The 20,248-nt window shown below is 43.2% G+C and overlaps 3 protein-coding genes across 3 annotated transcripts; 1 reads left to right on the top strand and 2 right to left on the bottom strand.

Moving 5' to 3' along the window:
- Positions 1–299: 299 nt before the first annotated feature.
- Positions 300–6,439, bottom strand: prox2 (prospero homeobox 2). The gene is made up of 4 exons (XM_068752283.1): positions 4,839–6,439; positions 3,016–3,123; positions 1,669–1,863; positions 300–467 (listed from the first exon to the last, which is right to left on the bottom strand). The coding sequence occupies exons 1-4, from the start codon at positions 6,381–6,383 to the stop codon at positions 300–302; spliced, it is 2,016 nt and encodes a 671-aa protein (XP_068608384.1). The 5' UTR covers positions 6,384–6,439.
- A 2,409-nt stretch (positions 6,440–8,848) lies between these two features.
- dlst (dihydrolipoamide S-succinyltransferase) lies at positions 8,849–14,515 on the top strand. The gene is made up of 15 exons (XM_068751771.1): positions 8,849–8,974; positions 9,799–9,832; positions 9,942–9,981; positions 10,104–10,165; positions 10,272–10,346; positions 10,674–10,729; positions 10,844–10,952; positions 11,039–11,215; positions 11,374–11,450; positions 11,566–11,663; positions 12,705–12,835; positions 13,168–13,241; positions 13,334–13,417; positions 13,509–13,676; positions 13,872–14,515. Exons 1-15 carry the CDS (start codon positions 8,912–8,914, stop codon positions 14,004–14,006), a joined length of 1,383 nt encoding a protein of 460 aa, XP_068607872.1. The 5' UTR covers positions 8,849–8,911; the 3' UTR covers positions 14,007–14,515.
- A 750-nt stretch (positions 14,516–15,265) lies between these two features.
- rps6kl1 (ribosomal protein S6 kinase-like 1) lies at positions 15,266–18,921 on the bottom strand. Its single transcript, XM_068752280.1, has 10 exons — positions 18,786–18,921; positions 18,437–18,561; positions 18,176–18,268; positions 18,034–18,081; positions 17,494–17,626; positions 16,030–17,385; positions 15,853–15,942; positions 15,629–15,711; positions 15,454–15,549; positions 15,266–15,376 (listed from the first exon to the last, which is right to left on the bottom strand). Exons 1-10 carry the CDS (start codon positions 18,919–18,921, stop codon positions 15,266–15,268), a joined length of 2,271 nt encoding a protein of 756 aa, XP_068608381.1.
- Between the last annotated feature and the right edge of the window lie 1,327 nt (positions 18,922–20,248).

Below are 20,248 nucleotides of genomic sequence, written 5' to 3'. Positions count from 1 at the left end.
AAAATATCTTGCAGTTGAAATTAATCAGACTGCACTAATATTTAATAATATCCAAAAGCATGATTATACTTTAAATTTTGATTACACACCTACAAACTGTGGGAAAGCATGGAGCCGATTATATAAGTATACACTAATAGAGTAAAGCACAAGAGCAAGGATATTTACCTGCTTCCTGATAAAAGTAAAACACATAGCATGATTCATCCTCACCTCACTAAAATGCACTAAAATGGGGAAAAAAAATCATTTACTGTCTAACTTCAGTGATAATTCCCCCCCCCCCCCCCCCCCGCGGCCTATACATAGGAAGATGTTTTGAACTCATCTGGGACGTCACTGTCCAGTTTGCAGATCACCTTGTATATGGCCTTTTTCCAAGAGGGGTCTGAATCTTTGGCTGCAGAAATGGCATTATAAAATTCATGCAGGGTGATTTCAGCTACCTCCAGGAATCTGTCTGGAACCTGCAAAACACGGAAGTTCATAACGGAAGTCAGTTTACTGTACTTGAAATAAAGAATGGATGGATGGATGGATGGATAATACTGACAATAATGACAATAATGGGGGGGGGGGGTAAAAACAAATGATGTGTTCTATGTTAAAATATGTCTTCAGTGTTCTCAAAGTCAAAAACATATGCAATGAAGACCTGTACTCTTCAAACACTCAGAGTGATGAAAGGGGAGCTCATTCCTTTGTTCTCTGCACACATGCAATGAATCCAATGCCGTCATCATTAGCTTTCATTCAGAGGCCTCTTTGATTAGCTGGTCATGTTTTCTTGAAGCTAAACTAACTGCTGGTGACTTCTCCTCCTAGGGTTTCCAGCCCGAACGCTCAGAGCCTGATTACAAATCCCACCAGGAACATAGCCAGAAGAGAACACGGAAACAACGTAATGTAACATGTTTATGATGGATTCACCATAATGGAAAATATGGGAATAATCTTGGAGTGTCCCATAACTACAGCAGGATCCATACAAAGTCTCGATGGAAGGGGTGCTGGGAGAAAACTGGCCCACAGCCCTGGTTTCCCATCCACTGACCAGTTAGCGCAACAGTTGTTGGCATGAGTTATTTTTCCCTCATCTCCTGACACAAAAGCATCCCTGGGAAAGGAATGTCTTGGTTGGAAGGTAAAGAAAACGGTCTCGTCTCTTTCCCACCAAACGGCCTTCTCCCTCAACATCCACAGCGTCTTTCTCAGCATTCCGCATCAGTAGCAATCTCGGTCTCGCTCAGGCGTACATGGTCCTCTAATCCTGAGTTGTTTTAGTGGGATTTTGTGGCTTCCTCTTCCCACAGTTTGATAAAAGCATCACTCTGGAGTTTAGATAATGGCTGCACAGGCTGGCCAAGCCACAGGTGTTGTGGGACAAACAGGTCAGCACTCACTTACACGGCCGCTACGGGCTGACAGGAGGACATGCCTCAGCAGCTTAGTAATGGCTGGGATGGATTTGTCAACACCTGTTGGCGTTAAAGGGGCAGTTTAGCATTTTGGGAAGTGTGTTTATTCACTTTCTGGAGGTGAGGAAGATCAGAAGATGTCCTACTTAGATGCAAAATCTCACCAGGAAAAAAATTAATACAAATCAGCTGAATGATTTGAATGATGCCAACAACACAAAGAGAATGAATGACTGATGATGACACTTACATGGAAGTCATTGGCTTTATTGTAGTGCATGTTCAGTGCCCGGAACAGCTCGGCGTCTCTGCTAACCGTAACGTCCTTGACGTCACTGATGCCGTCCACGATGGCCTGGCGGGCAAACTTCTCCATCTGGATGTAGTAGAACTCCCGGAAGTTGCTGAACCACTTGATCAGCTGGGAGGTGATGCATCGGTTGAACTGGGAAAGCGGAGACAATAAACATGTTTTAAGCCCATGATTAAAGGGACCAAACTGATCCATACCTGCAACTGACTGAAATCGAGCACATATAGGGCAAAATAATAGCTCTATCATTTTGTGTGAAATTAATTGTTCTGATCCATTCACACTAATGTCAAGAGTTGGGGAATAAAAAACACTGTCAGGGTTCTGTATTTCTAAACTCAGTCTTGACATTAGTCATGTTATTCTATCCCCTCATCCAGAAAGACAGAAAGAAAGAAAAAAGCCTAAGGGCTGGGCCTGCATCAAAGACGCTTCTTCTCTGGTGTGGTGGGTGAGAAAGCGGCAGCTATAAGGACAGAAGGAAGCTTTCCTCTCATTGCCTCGCTGATAGGATGGAATCAGACACTAGGATTAGGTGTTCTTTTGTCCCATGCCACTTCCCACCACAGGATTCTAAGTAAGGAGGAGACGTTTGCAGGGGCTACAGCAACAGCATCCTCCCACCGTGACCCCCGGGGTCACAGCAGACTGAGGGGCAGAGGCCCACACTGGCTTAGAGATCCAGGACAGTGGAGGCAGAGGAAAAGAAAGGCAAGCCGGGATGGGAGAGAAACTCAAGAGTGAAGGGAGCTTGTATTATAAACAGGAACTACATGCAGCTCCGACAGAAAACAACTAAATGGAAGGGCTAATAGGATGAATGCGAGGGGGCTAACAACGGGACGCCGATAAGGTGACAAAGACAAGACAAAAAAACGAGACAGAAGTGGAGGCATGCCACGAGACCAAGGCCAAAACACACAGGATGTTGTGTTTGGTTTCTGCCGCGCAAGTCTCTAATACCAACTCGCTGTTGACACTCAATAGTTATGCCTTGCCGACAGAGTCTTTTGTCATCCCATTTGCTGACTGGAGTGGCTTTTTTAAAGAGAGAATGCCCCCCGTATCTCCCTCTGCCCCCAGGACATACTAGCAGCTCAGTGGCTTTGTTATTTAAGCCCTCTGCGTTTTTGTTTCTTTCCTCCGACACACTGCTGAATTATTCTGCACCAAGCACACAGTGACAAGTCGATCCTGGGGTGTGAAACAAAGGACAAACAATTCTGCATATTGTGTGAGGGTGGGAAAAATTAGATTTTAAATGTAGAAAAAGAAAACAAAAACCTTGACATCAGGGAAGAAGGTTTTCAGCACGTTGGAGCTGGGGTAGCGGGTGTAGAAGAACATCAGCTTGGCCTTCTTCAAATGGCTCGGGGTGAGACCCTCCTGGATGTTCAGATTTACGTTAAGGCGGAAAAGACGGCAATGAAATATAGCACGCAGAAACACAACCCCGTGCAAAGTGATAGCAGACCGGAGTATTGTGTTGCTTCAATCCTCATCTAAATTGAATTTCCCTAAAGAACAGCTCGGCATTAACCAGGGAGTCAATAATGACCCTAACATGTGCTTATTGGCAAAACAGAATTACGAATTAGATTAGGGATTTTTAATTAGAGACCGAAGCACTTCATGCCTGGCAGTTAAGGCAGATTGTTTTGAAATGTTTTGAAAAAGGATCTGACTTGATTTAAAGATGACACATGTTGGCATATATAGTTTCAGTGGGAAAAAGCCTGAGAGAATTTGCTCAAATGTTTCAAAAAGATCATAAATCTCTGATATTTTAGATTTCAAATTTTGTATTGAGGTCCCTGGTATATTTGAAAATTGAGAAAAAGCATATAATTCCCTTCTTCTCGGGTTTTCCTGCCTATGGCATTGAAGACGCTCTGGAGAATTTCCTATGCAGACCACTACCGTGCCTCAGGTCAAAATATTTCCTTATCAGGTCACGGCATCATGCATTTTATTAGGCAGGCCTATCTTTGAAATAAGGATGATGGGATGAAAGATTTATGTGGCATTGTTCAAAGAGACTCAGAGCTCTTTGCACCGGAAAGATAAAAAGAATCCTGAAAGGCACCACATATTATTCCTCTCTAATTCCTTGTAACACGCGAATCAACCGAAGCAAATAATTCTATATTATTATTTTTTAGGATTACCTGAATTGTAAAAAAAAAAAAAGGATTGATTTTTTTATCTGATTTATCTGATTTATTTCAGTTAAACCAGGTAAAGAATAAGCAGAAAATTGTTATTCCCATATCAATCATGGATTTCTGCATCCAGGAAATTAGAAAAAAATATATTATTTTAGTTTCCATGCAATTAACCATTTTTCTTGAATAGAAAACAAATTATTTCCAGTTTATATGACACAAAAGTACTGTTATCTTACTATAATTCCAGTCGTCTACTTCCCGACAAAGGTATCCAACAAAAAAAAAATGCTCAAGACAAGAACTCAAGTGTTATGGTTGGAAGGCACTTTTGATTTTCCCCAGCACTCAGATGTGACCTTTCAGATGCACCCCTATCACTCTGATGGTAGAGAAATAGATCCTGCACCTTTTCAAGTCTGAAAAAACAACGTTTCCTGAAACAGAAACCCATGCTTTCTCTGCCTTTGAAAAATTGCCTTTTGTTCAGGGCAATTCTTATCAAAGCCTTGTATTCCTTTTTATTTATCTTTTTCAAAACTTAAAGTCATTACTCTGCTCAGATTAAAGAAGATGCTATAATTTTCTCTGAGGTTAGTGAGATCAAACAAAAAAAAATTCTCCTTGAAGTTAGTTACTAGACGCTCAACCAACCACCCATTGTTCAGACAGAAGAGATGATTTATATATGTATGTATATATATACTGCTGTAATGGGTAATAAAGCAGAATAGTATGATTTAAAAATAAAATCTGTAATCTTCCGTAGTTTGTGCAGGTAAAATGTGGATGCTTTAGAAATTAATTTCATGATAAAATATATAGTAACATCGGTTTCTGACTCATAGCTATATTTTTCTCATTATTCAAGTTATTTCACCTGAATAAATATGTTCTGTTTTTTTAAACACTTGAAATATTTGTTTTTAAGTGAAAGGATATATTGAGAGACATGTAAGGGTTTCGTTCAGCCATGCTCTGCAGTTCACCACACTCCATCTTGACGTGAGGAAGGCACAGGTTGTCGACTGACACCGGCAGCAGGGCGCGAGGGTGGTGACCAAGATGGCTGGACGACACATTGGACCTCATGGCAATGGTGTCCCAGGGGAGGTCCACTGAATCTGGTGAGGTCCTGTCCATTGATGGGGGCACACAGGGGAGACCCCTAAAGTTGGAATGAGGCCCGTACTTAAGAAGGTGCTCCAGGATCTGGCTGTCATGCAGAGGGGTGTTGTAATTGAACTGAAATGGTGTTTGGTGCACGGGATAGGGCCTCTTCACCATTGGGGGGACAGAGCTCAGAGAGGTCACCGCCGGCTTGCGGACCACCAGTGACAGTGCCTCCGTCTGGTCCTGTGGGCTTTGAGCGTCAGAGCTTTCATAATACTCCAAAGAGCAAGGTTTCACTGTGGCCTCGATACGCTGGGGCTGTTCCTGGGTGGAACTGGCCTGTTGGCTCTTCCTGCCAGCAGCCACGCCGCTCTGCATCTCTTGGGACGTGCACATGTGCTGCTGAGGGGACAGGTCCGACTCTGTGGAGAACACCGTCTTGAACACCCGGTCCACACAGTCATTCACAGCCCTGGAGAGCTCCTGCTTCAATGCTTCTTGTAGACTCTGACTGTCTCTTTGTTGTGCCGCGTAACCGGCTATGTTCATCCTGTCTGCACGCTCTGCGGACACTCTGCTGCCCGTCTCAGAAGCGTCTTCGTCTCTTACATTGTGCGATGCTCCGGTTTCTTCCAGCGCGTCGCGCTCGATAGCACCGTCTGTCTCATCTCTGTCGTTCTGCTCCGGGTCCTCCTGATTGTAAACCTTTAGGAACTTCTCCTGGAGTTGACGCAGCAGCCTTTGCATGCTGTGGAGCTGCTCTTTAAGCTTGTGACACTCCTCATCCTTGGTGCTGCAGTAATCGCTGCTGCTGCTTGCAGATCTTCTATTTGCCGGCGCTCCGACACTGTGTTCCTGGTGCTGAGGCAGCCTCTGCTTCCGCTTATTTTCCCTGTATGCTTCTCTGGCCTCTCTTGCGTCTCTGGCATCTGTGTCGGATCTCTCACTGTCGTCATGCGGCCTGTTGTTGGGAGAGCCCGCCATCACCCTGATAATGTTCTCCACTCTCGCTCTTTTAGCCTGCAGGTTGTCATTTATGGGCTGATCCCTCTCCGGACTGGTTCCTGCAGGTATGTGAGCACTGGGAGAAGAAGCTTCCACCGTGCTATCCTTTGATGACACGCTGCTCTGGTCCTCCTGGCCGGAGTCTGCAGCAGTCGAGCTGGAAAGATAAAAGTGGCTTTCATCTAGTGATCTCTTGTTGTGGATTGTCTTGCGGAGGAGTTGGGAGATGATGGATCGGTTGGAGTATGAAGCCAAAGGCTCATCATACATGTTTCTGCGAAAGCAAGGCAGCATGACATCAGGCTTATCTTCTTCTAAACAGCCTTCGCTGGAGTTGTGCATGCTCTGATCGGGATGACTGAGGTTCATCCTCGCTCAAAAAAAAGCTGGGTGAGTCTTCGGCTGCAGGCTTTGCAGAAGAATCCAAAAATGACAGAAAATAGAAAACAGTTAATAATGAAAACGAAACCTTTAAAACAAGATTCAATTCACAGTATTTTATTAATTAGTCCTCGTAGAGTTGTCACTTTTTAAATTGCATACTATTTATTTTTAATTTCAAGCAGAAAAGACATACGTGTGTGACATTTGTCATGCATTCACAAGAGACACGATATTGATTAATGTTGTTATTTTGTATATTAAAGTCAAAAATTACACGTCATTTCTAAATCAGTAAATTATTTATCGGTCCTCAGTTTGGTAAAATATATATACTGTATATACCCAAATAAGCAGTAACAGACATAAATATTTTGTATCAGTGAGTTTGTAATAATGGTTAACAAAAGGATAAAAAGAACAATGGAGATATACAAACTAATAAAATATAAATGTCATCTTATGAAAGGAATAGAAATCCACAAGAAATAGCTCTGTGCATATTTTATTTGGAAGAGAAGATGCCATGAATTCCTCATTTTCATCTTGAGGGATGATCAAGAGAAGATCCTTACTAAAAATTAAAAAGTTCAATCACCTTATTAAGCCTGTCTTTGAGCATTTATTGAAAGATATTCAGAGGATGGGCTGAAATTGCAGGAATTGGATGGAAAGAATAGTTTTACATTTGTAATTTTGTAATTTTGATTCTGAATTGTGTTTGTATTTCTTTATTTTAATATAAACAATAAACATTATATCAGAAAGACCAAGACCTGCTTCAGAACTATATACAAACAAAAAGTTTCACTTATCCCAGAACAAAGTTTTAGATGACTGTATTTTGTGGTCGAATAGTTAATTAAAGACATCTTTAATGATAATATTTTCCTTTACTATTTACATACTAAGTGTCCTGCAAAATAAGAGTCAGCTGTTTGAGGAATTACCTTACAACCACTGCTAGAAAATAAAAAATAATATATACATATATATTTTATATTTTTGAAAAGGTGCAGTGCGGTTTTCTCAGAAAAATAAACTACACTTGAAATCAAGCAGGTTAAACTTGAAATATTTAATCAATAAACACTCAATTAAAAACTCACAAAACATGTAATTAGAGTTCGTGGCTTTTCAGTAAAAGCATGCGTGAGTAAATGTCATAAAACTAGACTGAAATGATCGGAGGCTCGTTGAGATGCCAGCATGCGGTGACGGGACCTCACCTGTTGCGTCGAGACGTGGTGCGTCGCTGTTGGCCTGCGCGCTCTGCGAGTTTGACAGGAGCAGTGGATGAAAGTCGATGCGTGGAAGGGAGCCCGGGCGTGGCCACGACTAAAGCAGCGTGGCCCCACGTCACTCACTCATAATACCAACAGGAGGAAAGTATTTGCGAAGTGTGGGTAGACATAATTTACATGTGGTGGTGGGAAGGTGGACATTCAAACTTTCGCGTCGTAAGTGAATGAAATCAATTTAAAGCGACTGATTGATTTGAAAATGTGCCTCACGTGTTCTGTTCTAATCTATAACTGGGGAAAACAGGAATGATGTGATAAATTATTTTGTTAATGTTTAATCTCGGATCACTGGGCTTTCCTATTGAAACCATTAAAACATATGAATAAAGACAGTAGCTTATACAAAAACAAACGTAAGTTATATTATTTTGTTATCTATATTTGTAATTGTGGAAAATCTATAATTGAACAAATATAATAGAATGATATGTGGGTATAAATAATACATAATTACCCTCCTAAGAGTAATTGGCAGTCAATGCATCAATTGGAAACAAGCAGTATAAATAACTATACACACATAAACATGAAGAATTGGTGAGTACACACTCTGGAAAGCTTTGATTGAAACAATCCAATGTACTCTATGGCGTCTTTGAATGTACTAAACATAAATACATTCTGTTCTATTCTATTCTATTCTATTCTATTCTGTTATGTTATGTTCTATTCTATTCTATTCTATTATGTTATATTATGTTCTGTTATGTTATGTTATGTTATGTTATGTTATGTTATATTCTATTATATTATGTTCTGTTCTATTCTATTCTATTCTATTCTATTCTATTCTATTCTATTCTATTCTATTTTATTCTGTTCTGTTCTGTTCTGTTCTGTTCTGTTCTGTTCTGTTCTGTTATATTCTATTCTATTCTATTCTATTCTATTATATTATGTTATATTATGTTCTGTTCTGTTATATTCTATTCTATTCTATTCTATTCTATTCTATTCTATTCTATTCTGTTATGTTCTGTTCTGTTCTGTTCTGTTCTGTTCTGTTCTGTTATGTTATATTCTATTCTATTCTATTCTATTCTATTCCATCAATAGAGGGGCTTGGAGTGGACCGTTCCGAGGACTCCTCCCTTGCCCCCTCTTCTTGGATCACTTGGTTTATCCCACACTACTTCCTCTCTTCTTGCTCGTGGCTCTTAAAGCCTGTCAGGAGACTTCCTGCCGCCGCCGGGCTGCTGTCACACAGTCGCCATGTTATCCCATTCCCGGTGTCTCACCAGGAATTTTGGCCGTTCCTTCTTTGCCATCCGCAAGGTATGGAATTAACAAATAAAATATTATAGTTTCCTCGCGCGACGGCACTTCCCGCTGTATTTTTGCTATGTTTTACAGCGTCTTTCTGCTGGGGAAGGAGCATTAGCATTACACCGCTAGCTGTAGGCCACATATAGGCCGTAACATTGCCAAGCCAAGGGCAGTGTGACACTTTGCCTCAGACGCCTTCGCTAACGTTACAGTCTTTATTAAAAGGAAGTCCCGGCCCTTCTATTTGGGGTTAGTGTCGTCTTTGACCTGTAAGTGGTCTGTGTTCACGTACTGTTTAATCAAACTCCTGCAATACTCTTTATGTAGCTAGCAAGAGTGTTAGCCACACTGAGCTAAATGTACGGGGCCATATCTATGCGCTTATTACTGTCACACTGAGGTCAGATTGTGACTGTGGCTTGCTTAATCTAAGTGTTTAGGGTTTTTTTTCCGATTAGTCTATTTTCTATCAGCGTCATCAAACGCTGGCCAAGATGGCAAAGTTGGTAGCGTCCCAAACTTTGGGTCTCATTGTCAACCTGTGAATAAGATTTGCACGATTCGATCAAGATTCAATGCAGCTTTCCAATCAATGGCTCAAGCTAAATCATATACGGATCTGTGGGTTCAGCTCACTTATAAAGCTACACAAGCTCCCTGTCAAGCAGTTTCTTTATGTCAAAGGTCATTGTCGCTACTTGACAGACAGAACTGACTTATCTTGCTTTTGTTGGCATAAGTTCCGAACAACGATGATAACCACTCTTTAATTTTAATTAGTAATAATCATGGCATGACATATATGTGAAGTAATTGTCTGTACTTCTTCACAGGGAAGTACTGTGTTGGCTCGTCGAGCCACGGCAGGTACGTGTGCCGGCTGTACAAGCAGGACATTTTGAATTCCAATCTTTGCTTTTGTCTTGTATTTCTTCAGTCACAAGTTACCTCGTCTCTCTTGTCCATTTTCTCACAGCTCTGTCAGTCAGCCACCCCGTCACCTTTAACAACAATGTGTAAGTTTTATAATATGGCGTGTGCCGGTTTGCGCATATAAATCAAATCTAAATCTTGCTCTCATGGTTAATTTGTGTCGAGAATTGTTTTTGACTCGTCTGTTTTATTTATTTTTTCCTAGTAAATCTAATCCCGGGTCCAACTTCTTCCAAATCCAATACTTTAGGACATCTGTAGCCTACAGTATGTTTGAGCCTGCGTATCATCAATTTATCCAGCTATCCAAATTTCAAGCACAATGTGTGCTGTTGATTTATTTTTAGAATTTACTATCTTTTATGTCCTACAGGAGGTGAAGTTGTCACAGTTAAGACCCCTGCATTTGCAGAATCTGTCACAGAGGGGGACGTGAGGTGGGACAAAGGTAACCTGATTAGTTCATTGCTGTGTACCGGTACACGTTTTAATACTATTACAAATACAGGTGGGACCAACAACTTGGTCAACATTTTGTGTGGTCAAATTTTTTTTTACCACTTTAAAATTTACGAGAGCTCGTACTATCAGAGTCATCGTTAAAGGAATACGTCGATAAGTGAGGACCATCTATACCAACCACATCACGACCAAACTTTACCATCCATCCGTCTTCTAGTAGAGTAGACGATCGCAGACGTCTCGTTGACAGCTGCTTATCTGCCTCAGCCGTTACCAAATTAAGTTAAATACTGAAACCGTCGTCTCCCTGCAGCTGTCGGGGACACTGTCGCAGAGGATGAGGTGGTTTGTGAAATTGAGACCGATAAGGTAAAATCTCAGTTAAAATTTCCAAACTGCAATGTGTGATGTGTGCTTCAGGAAATATCCTAACTTTGCGGATCCCTGCTAAACGTGCGACTTTCTTTTACGTCTGTCTATTAGACGTCGGTGCAGGTTCCCTCCCCTGCCGCTGGTGTGATTGAGGAGCTTTTGGTTCCCGACGGCGAGAAGGTCGAGGGCGGCACGCCACTATTCAAGCTTCGAAAAGGAGGTGTTGCGTTTTAAAATGTTGATGTTTGAAAAATAACCGTGAAGAAAATTCTCTTAAGTTAGAGCTTTGCTTACTCGTGTCTTCAGCTGGCGCTCCCAAATCTTCAGAATCTCCAAAATCTGAGGCCCCTGCTGCGGCTCCCCCGCAACCTTCTGCCGCTCCTCCTCCCACTCCCCCTCCTCGCGCCTCAGCCGTGGGCCCCATTCCCACCACTATGCCCCCTGTGCCACCTGTGCCAGCACATGCTATGGACAGCAAACCAGGTTAGTCGTAACGAGACAGACGGCCCGTGTCATGTGAGAAGTGTTTGGCTTGACATCTGCGGTCTTGACCTCTCGCTTCCATGATTGATCATGTGATTTTCTGCAGCCAGTGGCCTTCATCGGTTCCAAATGAACTAAAGTCAATCATTTGTTTTCAGTGTCAGCCATCAAACCTACTGCTGCACCAGCAGCCCAAACCGAGGGTGGAGCTAAAGGAACCAGGACCGAGACGAGGGTAACATGCAAAAATCAAATACTAATTTGTTGTATAACTTGAATTGTTTAATGGTCTAATGATGTAGGAACTGACTTCTGATCATTCTGAGGAAACATTGTCCCCTGCGTTTTAGGTTAAGATGAATCGCATGAGGTTGAGAATTGCCCAGAGACTGAAGGAAGCCCAAAACACCTGCGCTATGTTGACTACGTTTAATGAGGTTGACATGAGGTAGGAAATACTAAATTAATTGGCCCACATTATAAAGACCACAATGTTATTTTAAGTCTAAAGTGGACTTTGCTGTGTAAATGCATATAAAGAGAATTCACTAAGTGTGGTGGGGGGGGAGCTAAGTTATTCAAATGTTTAAACCCCTGTCCGTGTGTGTTCTTCTCGTGAAAGTATGCTGTGTATATCCTGAATGGATGTTGTGTTAAAAGCTAAACAACACTTGCACAAATGGTTATAGATTGGAATCGGCCCAGTACAAAGAGCTTTTAGAAACCCAATACCCTCTTAAACACTGGAATGTAAATATTTGGTCGTAATGCCATCTAAAACGAAGATAAGAATTGTTAAAACAGGTTTTATTAATTTACAAGGAAATGTTATTGTCTGCACTTGCCCCCCTGCGCTGAAGAGGACACTTTGAGGATTTCTTTTCCCTGCAAATGTGTGGTGTCGGCTTTCGGCTATTCAGGGTTTTCTATGTATCCTAATTGAATTGACATTGACAGTCTGGAGGAAGACTTCCCAGGCTAGGCCTCATCTGGAGCCGAAGGAGCTCGTCAGAGCAGGAGGCTGGAGCATCTGCAGGGGCCCACAGAGACCTGCGCTCTGAGTGGAAGCGCTGCCTCAACCGATATGGGCTTTTATGACAGCCCAACAAGATTTACAGGCTCTAGAAAGTGAAGATTTTTATCGCTTCTTCTCTCCTTTCTCGGAGAGTCTGTGTCTTGGGAGGGGCTAATTATGTTAGTGGAGAAACCCTAGAGCTTCAACAGGGTTAGAGACAGGAAAACAAACAATTAAAAAAGAGAGATGCAAGAGAAAAATGAGCAATGGTGAAATGTTTATCAGTCGCGCTTTTATTCTCTTAACAGCATTATTAAAACAATCCAGATTTATTTTAATATTGTGTTGAATTTCAATTTTCATTGTAGTTCATTAAGGCTTCTAATAAATGAGACTTCAAAAACCGGTGTAAAAAAGATTTTAAATCCTACTGATTTCCATTTGCCTTTTCTCCTTTCTTCTATTTCTGTGCAGCAACATCACAGAGATGAGGAAGATGTACAAAGATGCCTTCTTAAAAAAGCACAGCGTCAAGCTGGGCTTCATGTCTGCATTTGTGAAGGCTGCTGCCTACGCCCTGGCAGACCAACCGGCTGTCAATGGCGGTACGGGTTTAGCTTAAGGCCTCGCTTTGCAGTGTCCATTGACTGCGTCTTTGCATGCTTGTCATTGTAAGTGCGTCTGGCGAAGGCGGTTTCAGTGTGTTTATCGCCCGACCTCAAAACCAACAGTAATTTATGCATTGCCTTCATGACCATCCTGACCTGTTTAGAGGAACCGTAGCGACGGTCTGTGTCACCTTCTTTTCATTTCTCAGAACGTGGCACATAATAAAATGGAAGTCCCTTTTGAGAAATTATTTCTGAAGTGATGGGTGGTACAATCTCTTTCCATCTCCTTCTTGTGTCCAATATTAATGGGTTATTTTTCCTTTCAGTAATTGATGACACAACAAAAGAGATTGTGTACAGAGACTACGTCGACATCAGTGTGGCCGTGGCCACGCCGAGGGTAAGACGGGTGCTTTAGAATGTCCTAAGCTTCACAACTCACTTGTCTCTTGGTGTTAATGGCAGACTGTTGTGGTGTGATTTTTCTCTCAGGGCCTGGTGGTTCCTGTCATCCGAAATGTGGAGGGAATGAATTTCACAGATATTGAGAAGGCCATCAATTTGTTGGGTGAAAAGGTGAACTTTAAAATCACAACACATTTTAAGTCTTGTGTTTTTTTGCCTTTAGTTTTCTTTGTATGTACATTTGTCACCGCTGTGTTTGCAGGCCAGAAAGAACGAGCTGGCTGTCGAAGACATGGATGGAGGAACGTTCACCATCAGCAACGGTGGTGTGTTTGGATCCATGTTCGGGACTCCGATAATAAATCCACCGCAGTCGGCTATTTTAGGCATGCATGGCATCTTTGACAGGCCTGTGGCAGTCGATGGCAAGGTTTGTTTCATCATGCATACACAGCAGGCGACACATTTAGTTAGAGAATGGTTACATATGGAGAATGATTTACTTTCTTATGTGAGAAATGTAAAGATTGCAGTATTTGATTAATATCCGATAAAATGAGTCTATTTGACAGCAATAGAACACGGCGTATCAGAATGTGGTGTCAGTGCTCCCTTTGTTGCTTAGGTGGAGATCCGTCCCATGATGTATGTTGCCCTGACCTACGACCATCGTCTGATTGATGGAAGAGAGGCCGTCACCTTCCTGCGTAAGATTAAGTCCGTGGTGGAGGACCCCAGGGTGCTGCTCCTCGACATGTGAGGGTCCGGGCCCAACCAAATAAGGCACCCTACACAAACAGTGGCCGTACTCATTCGATTACCCTTGATGTGTTGCTGTATTGGTTACTTTGTAAATGGGAATTTGGGGAACAGTTGGGTTGTTAACAGGACATTTTTAAGGCTAGCAGGGATAAACGATTAAATGCTTTATGCAGAAATGTCTGGGAATGGCGTTTCTCTTGTGCTGGCCTCAAGGGGGGGGAAAACAAAATCATAACTGGTGTGTGCCGTATGTTACTTTCTGCATACAACGGAATCATTTGCATATAACTGCAACATGGATGATAAACATTATTAAATTGCAAAGTTCATTTTCATTATTTTAGAGAAAAGAAAAGAGCACATACTGGGTGGAAAAATCGGAAACCTTGGCACGATGTAATCAAATGTCAATTGAAGATAACCATAAGTCTGACAAAAGAAATATGCTGTATATGAAAGACTATTTAAGTAAAATGACAATTTTAAAGAATAAAAGATGCATAACTCCTCTCTCGTTCGTTCCTTTTGTATTTAAAGTCTAAAATATACAAGACAAATCCTGGAGAAAAGATGGCTGGAGTTGTACAACTCTGTAACAAATGTCAACAGTAAATCTAAAGACAATTGTTAAACTGCAGGACTACTTCCTGGTAACAAATACAGTTAACATTGTCTCACTACCCTCAATAAATGACACCCTTGTATAGAAAGTAATGCCAAATGTAAAAACCAGAGGTCAGAGCCTAACGTCTTTGGGATATTATTTGAGATGTGATGCACAATGGAAACTGATGTCAACCAACCAAGGGCAGCTTTTTTTGGCATGCTGAATGCGGTTAATATTTCCAAACTTTATATCTGAGGAATTAGTTTAAGTCCTTTTGAATCATACAGTCTATGTATCAATTGCAGTTAAACTGAAAGACATCAAATTGAGTAATATGCTACTAAGTAGCTATTTAATATAAATTATAAATCTTGTTTCTTCACAATATTTGGCCAAAAACCGAAAATATGTGATCTGAATGTTAATGCCAAATTCTAAATGTAGAAACAATCATTTACTTCATATTCGGGAAGAAACACATTTCACACTTTTGGTTTTGATCATGTTTCAATTTTTTATTACATAATTGTTCTTGGCGAATCACAAAACGCAGAGGAATCTTTGATGTGGCGCTGCATCGGTTTTATCTACAAAGGGACGCCATTCTGTGTCCAACACAACTTCCAGTACAGAGGCGAGAAGGTCACCGGCTAGCAGCTCAGAGCTTTCCAGGAGACCGCGCTGAAGAAGGGATGACACTTGATATCACAAACACCTCCACCTCCAGAGCCCAGACGATAGCCAGCGTCAAACTGAAGCAGCTGAGGAGGGAGTGGAGAAACTGTGAATTGTCATTTACAATTTTGGAACAGAAACCTTGTCCAGACTTCACCCTGACCTCTGTGAGGAGAGACGCAGCTGCGGCGCTCAGGTGGTCGGGGATGAGCAACTGGGTGTGGGAGTGGATTCCTGCTGGATGGAGCTGCCACAGGGGCTGGAGGCACGGTGGACAGGCATTGTGAGAAGAAACATAAAATGTGTCAAATACGCAGACTAAAGTAGACGCGGCTTACCATTCCTGTCAGGAGCTCAAACAGCAAGGCCCCGAGACTCCACCAATCACACGCCTCTGTAGCCCTGGTCACCCCACCAATCTCTGCCAACGCCCCAACGAGACGAGTCAAGATGGGCTCATGCACATTTCCGCATGTTCCCATGCAGTTATTAAGAATTGCCTGTGTCTTGCCACAAGGTGGCAGATTACACCAAGGAATAATTACTGGGCGCATATCTCTACCTGGAGCGCAGTACATCTGCTCCATAGATTTGGAACAGATCTCCGGCTGAACCTCGCTCCACTGGCCAAAAAATGTCAGGCACACCTTTCCTGTGAAAGCATCGAAGAGGTTTGATGAAAAGGAAAAATACTGCAGTTTTACAAATACAATCGTGTCCAGGTGATCCACGAACTCACCGTTGCTGGTGAGCAGAACATTTCTAGGGTTGAGGTCTCGACACAGGATGCCTTGTTGATGCAGACTCTCCAGGGCCAGCAGGACCTGAGCCCCCCATATGCGCACCTCCACCTCGGGAAGCCCCCAGCAGGTCTGCATGGCCTTGTCTGTCGGGGAGGGCTTGAGAGGCATCCGAGGCAGGTGGCACCAGCCACCCACCTCTATGATCTGGTCTTCATCCTGAACCTCAGGTCCTTCTGATTTTGAAAAAGCATTCATATCCTTTTTACTCCTGTGGGTCAGAGCCCCCCCTACGAATGGTTCCACCTTCTCTCTCGGAGTCAATTCACAGGCCTCTTGTATGCTATCTCTTGCCCCACTGGGAGGTGTTTCCTCATTGTACCTCTCCCCTAGAAAGGCCTCTTGATTTCCAGCAGTGGAAGCAGCAGAGTGCCCGGAGCCTTCTCGACCTGTGTTGTCACACAACACTGCCCTATCTGTGCTTTTGATGACTACCATTCCATTTCTTTCCTCTGTGGTGGGACTGCTGCCATCCTGCTTGGGGTCTGGAACCATATCTGCAGAGTTGCTACTCAAAACAGATGCTTCGTGGCAGCTGCTGTTGCCCCACGATGCCCTGCCGTGGATCTGGGTTTGGCAATGGAGAGGAAGGTGTAAAATGGCAGGGGATGAATTCGACCCATTATTTTCACTATTTGGTGATCTGGTTTTTGCAAATGAGGTCTGATGCGTTTGAGGTGCTGTAAGGCTCTCAGCCACTGCATAGGGGTTTACTTTCTCACAGTTTTTTGCTGGATCGGCAGCTTTCCAAGCCTCTTCGAACTCCGAGCTGCATTCTGTCAGTCCCATTCCGGATTCCTTCGCATGGAGTTCTGAGATGACATCAAGAGCAATATTGACACGGGCGCAGGAGAGAGGAAGAGCAGGCCGTTCCTGAGCTTTACTGGGGTGCACACACAAACTCGGAGCTGGTGGATGGATGTGAGTGTTGTCCTGTGTCCTTGTTGAGCCGGAATACAGAGTTAACCTGTCGAGCTTGGTATAAAAGGATGCTGAGGAGCGCGTGTTCTGCAGACAGCCTGTCTCCTCGATGTAGGAGTGAGTCCCGCAGCTCTCCAGTCGCTGCTGAGTCTCGTGCCATGAAGTGGGGAAGTCCGTATCCGGGCTCTCGTCGGTTAATTTCTCTGGAACAACTCCGGCGCTCCCTCTGCTGTGGCGCTGGTAGTCTGTGCTGATTGAGGGTGAGGTGTAGCTGGTCTTCAGCTTGGTGGTGTGCTGGCCAGAGGTGAAGCATTCCGGGTGTTCCTTGGCCTTGTCGTTCCTCAGCTTGTGCAGCTTGGAGAAGAGCCTCCCACCTATGAGAATGGGGGGGGGGTGATGGATTTCCACGTTGGTATAGATTTAAACATCTCAAAGCCTCTATCCCAGCAGCCCTCAGTATAGAGTAGCTGTTAGCGAGTCACCTTTGACATGCTCAAGATGCAGATACACGGCGTCCTCGCTGACGTAGTATCGCAGCAGCTTCATCATATACGGCACCCCCTGAGGAATGATGGTTGGCTGGTCTCTGCTCTCCCAGCTCGACTTCACCAGACTCTGCAGATCACAAAATGAGAGCATTCGATTGAAAATGGTCTTATCCCAAAAAGATTATGCATCAAATCGGACATAATGAAAAAATCCTGCTGCCAGGATTGACATTTTAGAGATTAGTGTCTGTCTGTTGTTATTGACCCTCTGGTCCCTGAAATTTGAGGCGCACTTGCAGCGACTAAAAGGGTGAGAGCTTTCAGGCCGATCAATGCTGGATGATACTCGGAGACAAGGAGGGCTGCTGCCAGATGGCCACCCTCAAGCCATTTCAGCGCTCTGTGGATGTATGTCAAGTCAGTTCTATTGGAATATATTATAATATGGAAATACCCTCTCATTTTTAGTCTGGAGTAAACATCTGATTTTCCTCATCATAGAGCCGTACCTGTGGAAGCAAAAGGAAAACTCACCTTCACAACAAATGTCTCCTTGTTGACCATACTTTGGACAATCAGGACCTTAGGAGTGGAAAATAAAAAACATATTCAGGCAACAAAGAGTGTCAATAAACAAAGCCACACTGACGGTAGAAGAAAAAAAAGCCTGTCTCACCTTATCAGTCACTCCCACCACCTTACACATCTCAAGATCCTCCACAGGTGAGCTCAAGTGTCTGATTGGACGGAATCTCAAGCTGCTGTAACCCTGGTGATGAAAGCCACACGGGATATTAACAAAAGCACAATGCTGCACGTCACATGTGACGATCAGTGGCTCGTAGGGAGGAGAACCTCAGTTTCATCTCATATAAGAAGCAACCCAGAACAAATGATCTTAAAATTGAGAGAACAACAGCAAAGGCAGGTTGATCACCCCCAAATGAGAGCTTCCCTTCCCGAGGTTGTCCTGCAGGTGTGTTATGAAGATCTCCTCGGCTCGCTTCAGATACTGAGTGGTCTTCCTTTTCACTGCCTCCCGACGATCCTTATTTGGATCCACTGTAAAACAGTTCAACTGAATGAATTACCAAACATGTGGCTCTGTGTGCAATAAGGATTGGAAACACAACACACAGCCCCTTATGGAAACTGTGCGAGGAAATGCTTGGCCAGCAAGTAAATCTATTTAAACTTTGGCTTGTGACTTCCTGTTTTCACTCTCTCTTTCTCTCTCCACTCAGTATTACAGAGCCTTAAATAAAAGTAAACTCTTGTCCCCTTACGCTGAACTCCATTCAGCAGCAGGTCCACCCCGTTCTTATAGTAACTAAAAGCTGCCTCGTAGTCTTCGTTGACCTCACTGTCCAGGGCCATACGGATCTGCTTGGCCGCCTCCACCAGGTAATCTCTCTTTGCCATCGCTGCCTTGTTTTGGACCTGTCAAGGACCAGATTGGCCTGATCAAAGCACAAAAAAGAAGTTATTTATTATTTTTTACAATGGTTTTCTTGCTAAATTAGAAACAGGAAGTGACTCACCTTTGCTCCCTGGTGCCATTAATAGTAAACCACATCTCTTCCTGGAGTTGCTGTGCTCGGCGTGTGCCCGGTCGATCCAACCGTCAGGACTTTGCAGCGGCGCATGATTGCCTGAGACAGCAGTAAAACAAAGAGTTACCCTCCAGACCAGCTCAGGAAGTAAAGGCAAGCTTAGACGTACTATTTCTGATGAATGGACAGGAAGCAGAGTTGAAAAGGACGACAAGGGAATGACTCAGAATACTGAGACACTTTTTTAAGGTCTAAATCGTGCAGCCATTTGCCCCTACAACAAAATGTGCATTAAATTATTTAGTATCACTCAGGCAGTAAAGATAATTGTTGACCAGAATCATTTCTTATCTCTAAATTCAGCAAGATCATTCATCACACACACACACACACACACACACACACACACACACAACATCCAGTCATGGAGACATCGTCTGAGGAGTGTTATGAAACACACAAAGCCATTTTCCGTGTCCTCCATCATCATTATCCCGCATCTTCTTCACTCTTCCACACCAACTGAGAAAGCAGTCCCCAATAGTAAAATAACCACGCGTGTACCTGATCTGAGGGGGGCATGCCCTGGACCCTCCACCCCAGCTGCAGCACCAGCAGCACCAGCCCGTCTCTTCAGTAACCGGAATACGTTCATCTGGAGGATAGCGGGAAAGAAGGAGGAGAGAACTCCGGGGACGCTGCTGATTGGCTGAGCATGATGTCATTTTAGGGTACCATTTCACGCACGGTACCGCCGTCTCCGCGCACTTCCCCCTTCTCATCCTGACAGATGCTGTCCGATTTAAAGAGACATTACTGTTTCATGCGCACTGACTGCAGACTTTCGCTTTAAAATGCGTTATTTTCGTCGAATGCCGTACAAATACTGCTTAATTTATATTCTCATCACAAAATTCAGCTTCCTTTATGTATCCTATGTATTTTCAATGGAATAATCTCCCGCTCTAGAACACATTATCTGCTGGCTCAGTTACCAGATGGAGTCAGGCTCCATCCGCAGCACAGAGGAGAGTCATTCTCATATAGGTACTTGGTAAAATTGAACAACACAATTTCAATGCTTCAGTAAGATTTTATTCAGAAAAAGAGAATAAAAGATGTCTCTGTGTTACAAGTTTGCAGTCTCATAGCTCAGTTGCATTAATCACAATACAGCCTGTCACGGACAGAAGGAG

This window comes from Brachionichthys hirsutus, chromosome 18 (genome assembly GCF_040956055.1).
Source record: "Brachionichthys hirsutus isolate HB-005 chromosome 18, CSIRO-AGI_Bhir_v1, whole genome shotgun sequence".
Taxonomy (NCBI): domain Eukaryota; kingdom Metazoa; phylum Chordata; class Actinopteri; order Lophiiformes; family Brachionichthyidae; genus Brachionichthys; species Brachionichthys hirsutus.
This window is presented reverse-complemented; position numbering and strand designations above follow the sequence as displayed.

Coding starts and splice junctions, on each gene's coding strand:
- dlst (XM_068751771.1), top strand. CDS start 8,912: ATGTTATCCCATTCCCGGTGTCTCACCAGGAATTTTGGCCGTTCCTTC. Junction 10,347..10,673: donor GGACGTGAGGTGGGACAAAG/GTAACCTGATTA, acceptor GTCTCCCTGCAG/CTGTCGGGGACACTGTCGCA. Junction 11,664..12,704: donor TTTAATGAGGTTGACATGAG/GTAGGAAATACT, acceptor ATTTCTGTGCAG/CAACATCACAGAGATGAGGA.
- rps6kl1 (XM_068752280.1), bottom strand. CDS start 18,921: ATGGCAAAGAGAGATTACCTGGTGGAGGCGGCCAAGCAGATCCGTATG. Junction 18,562..18,785: donor GCTGCTGAATGGAGTTCAGC/GTAAGGGGACAA, acceptor ACTGTTTTACAG/TGGATCCAAATAAGGATCGT. Junction 17,386..17,493: donor GCATCTTGAGCATGTCAAAG/GTGACTCGCTAA, acceptor CCATTCTCATAG/GTGGGAGGCTCTTCTCCAAG.
- prox2 (XM_068752283.1), bottom strand. CDS start 6,383: ATGAACCTCAGTCATCCCGATCAGAGCATGCACAACTCCAGCGAAGGC. Junction 3,124..4,838: donor ACCCTTACATGTCTCTCAAT/ATATCCTTTCAC, acceptor GTAAATCTGAAC/ATCCAGGAGGGTCTCACCCC. Junction 468..1,668: donor ATAAAGCCAATGACTTCCAT/GTAAGTGTCATC, acceptor CGTGTTTTGCAG/GTTCCAGACAGATTCCTGGA.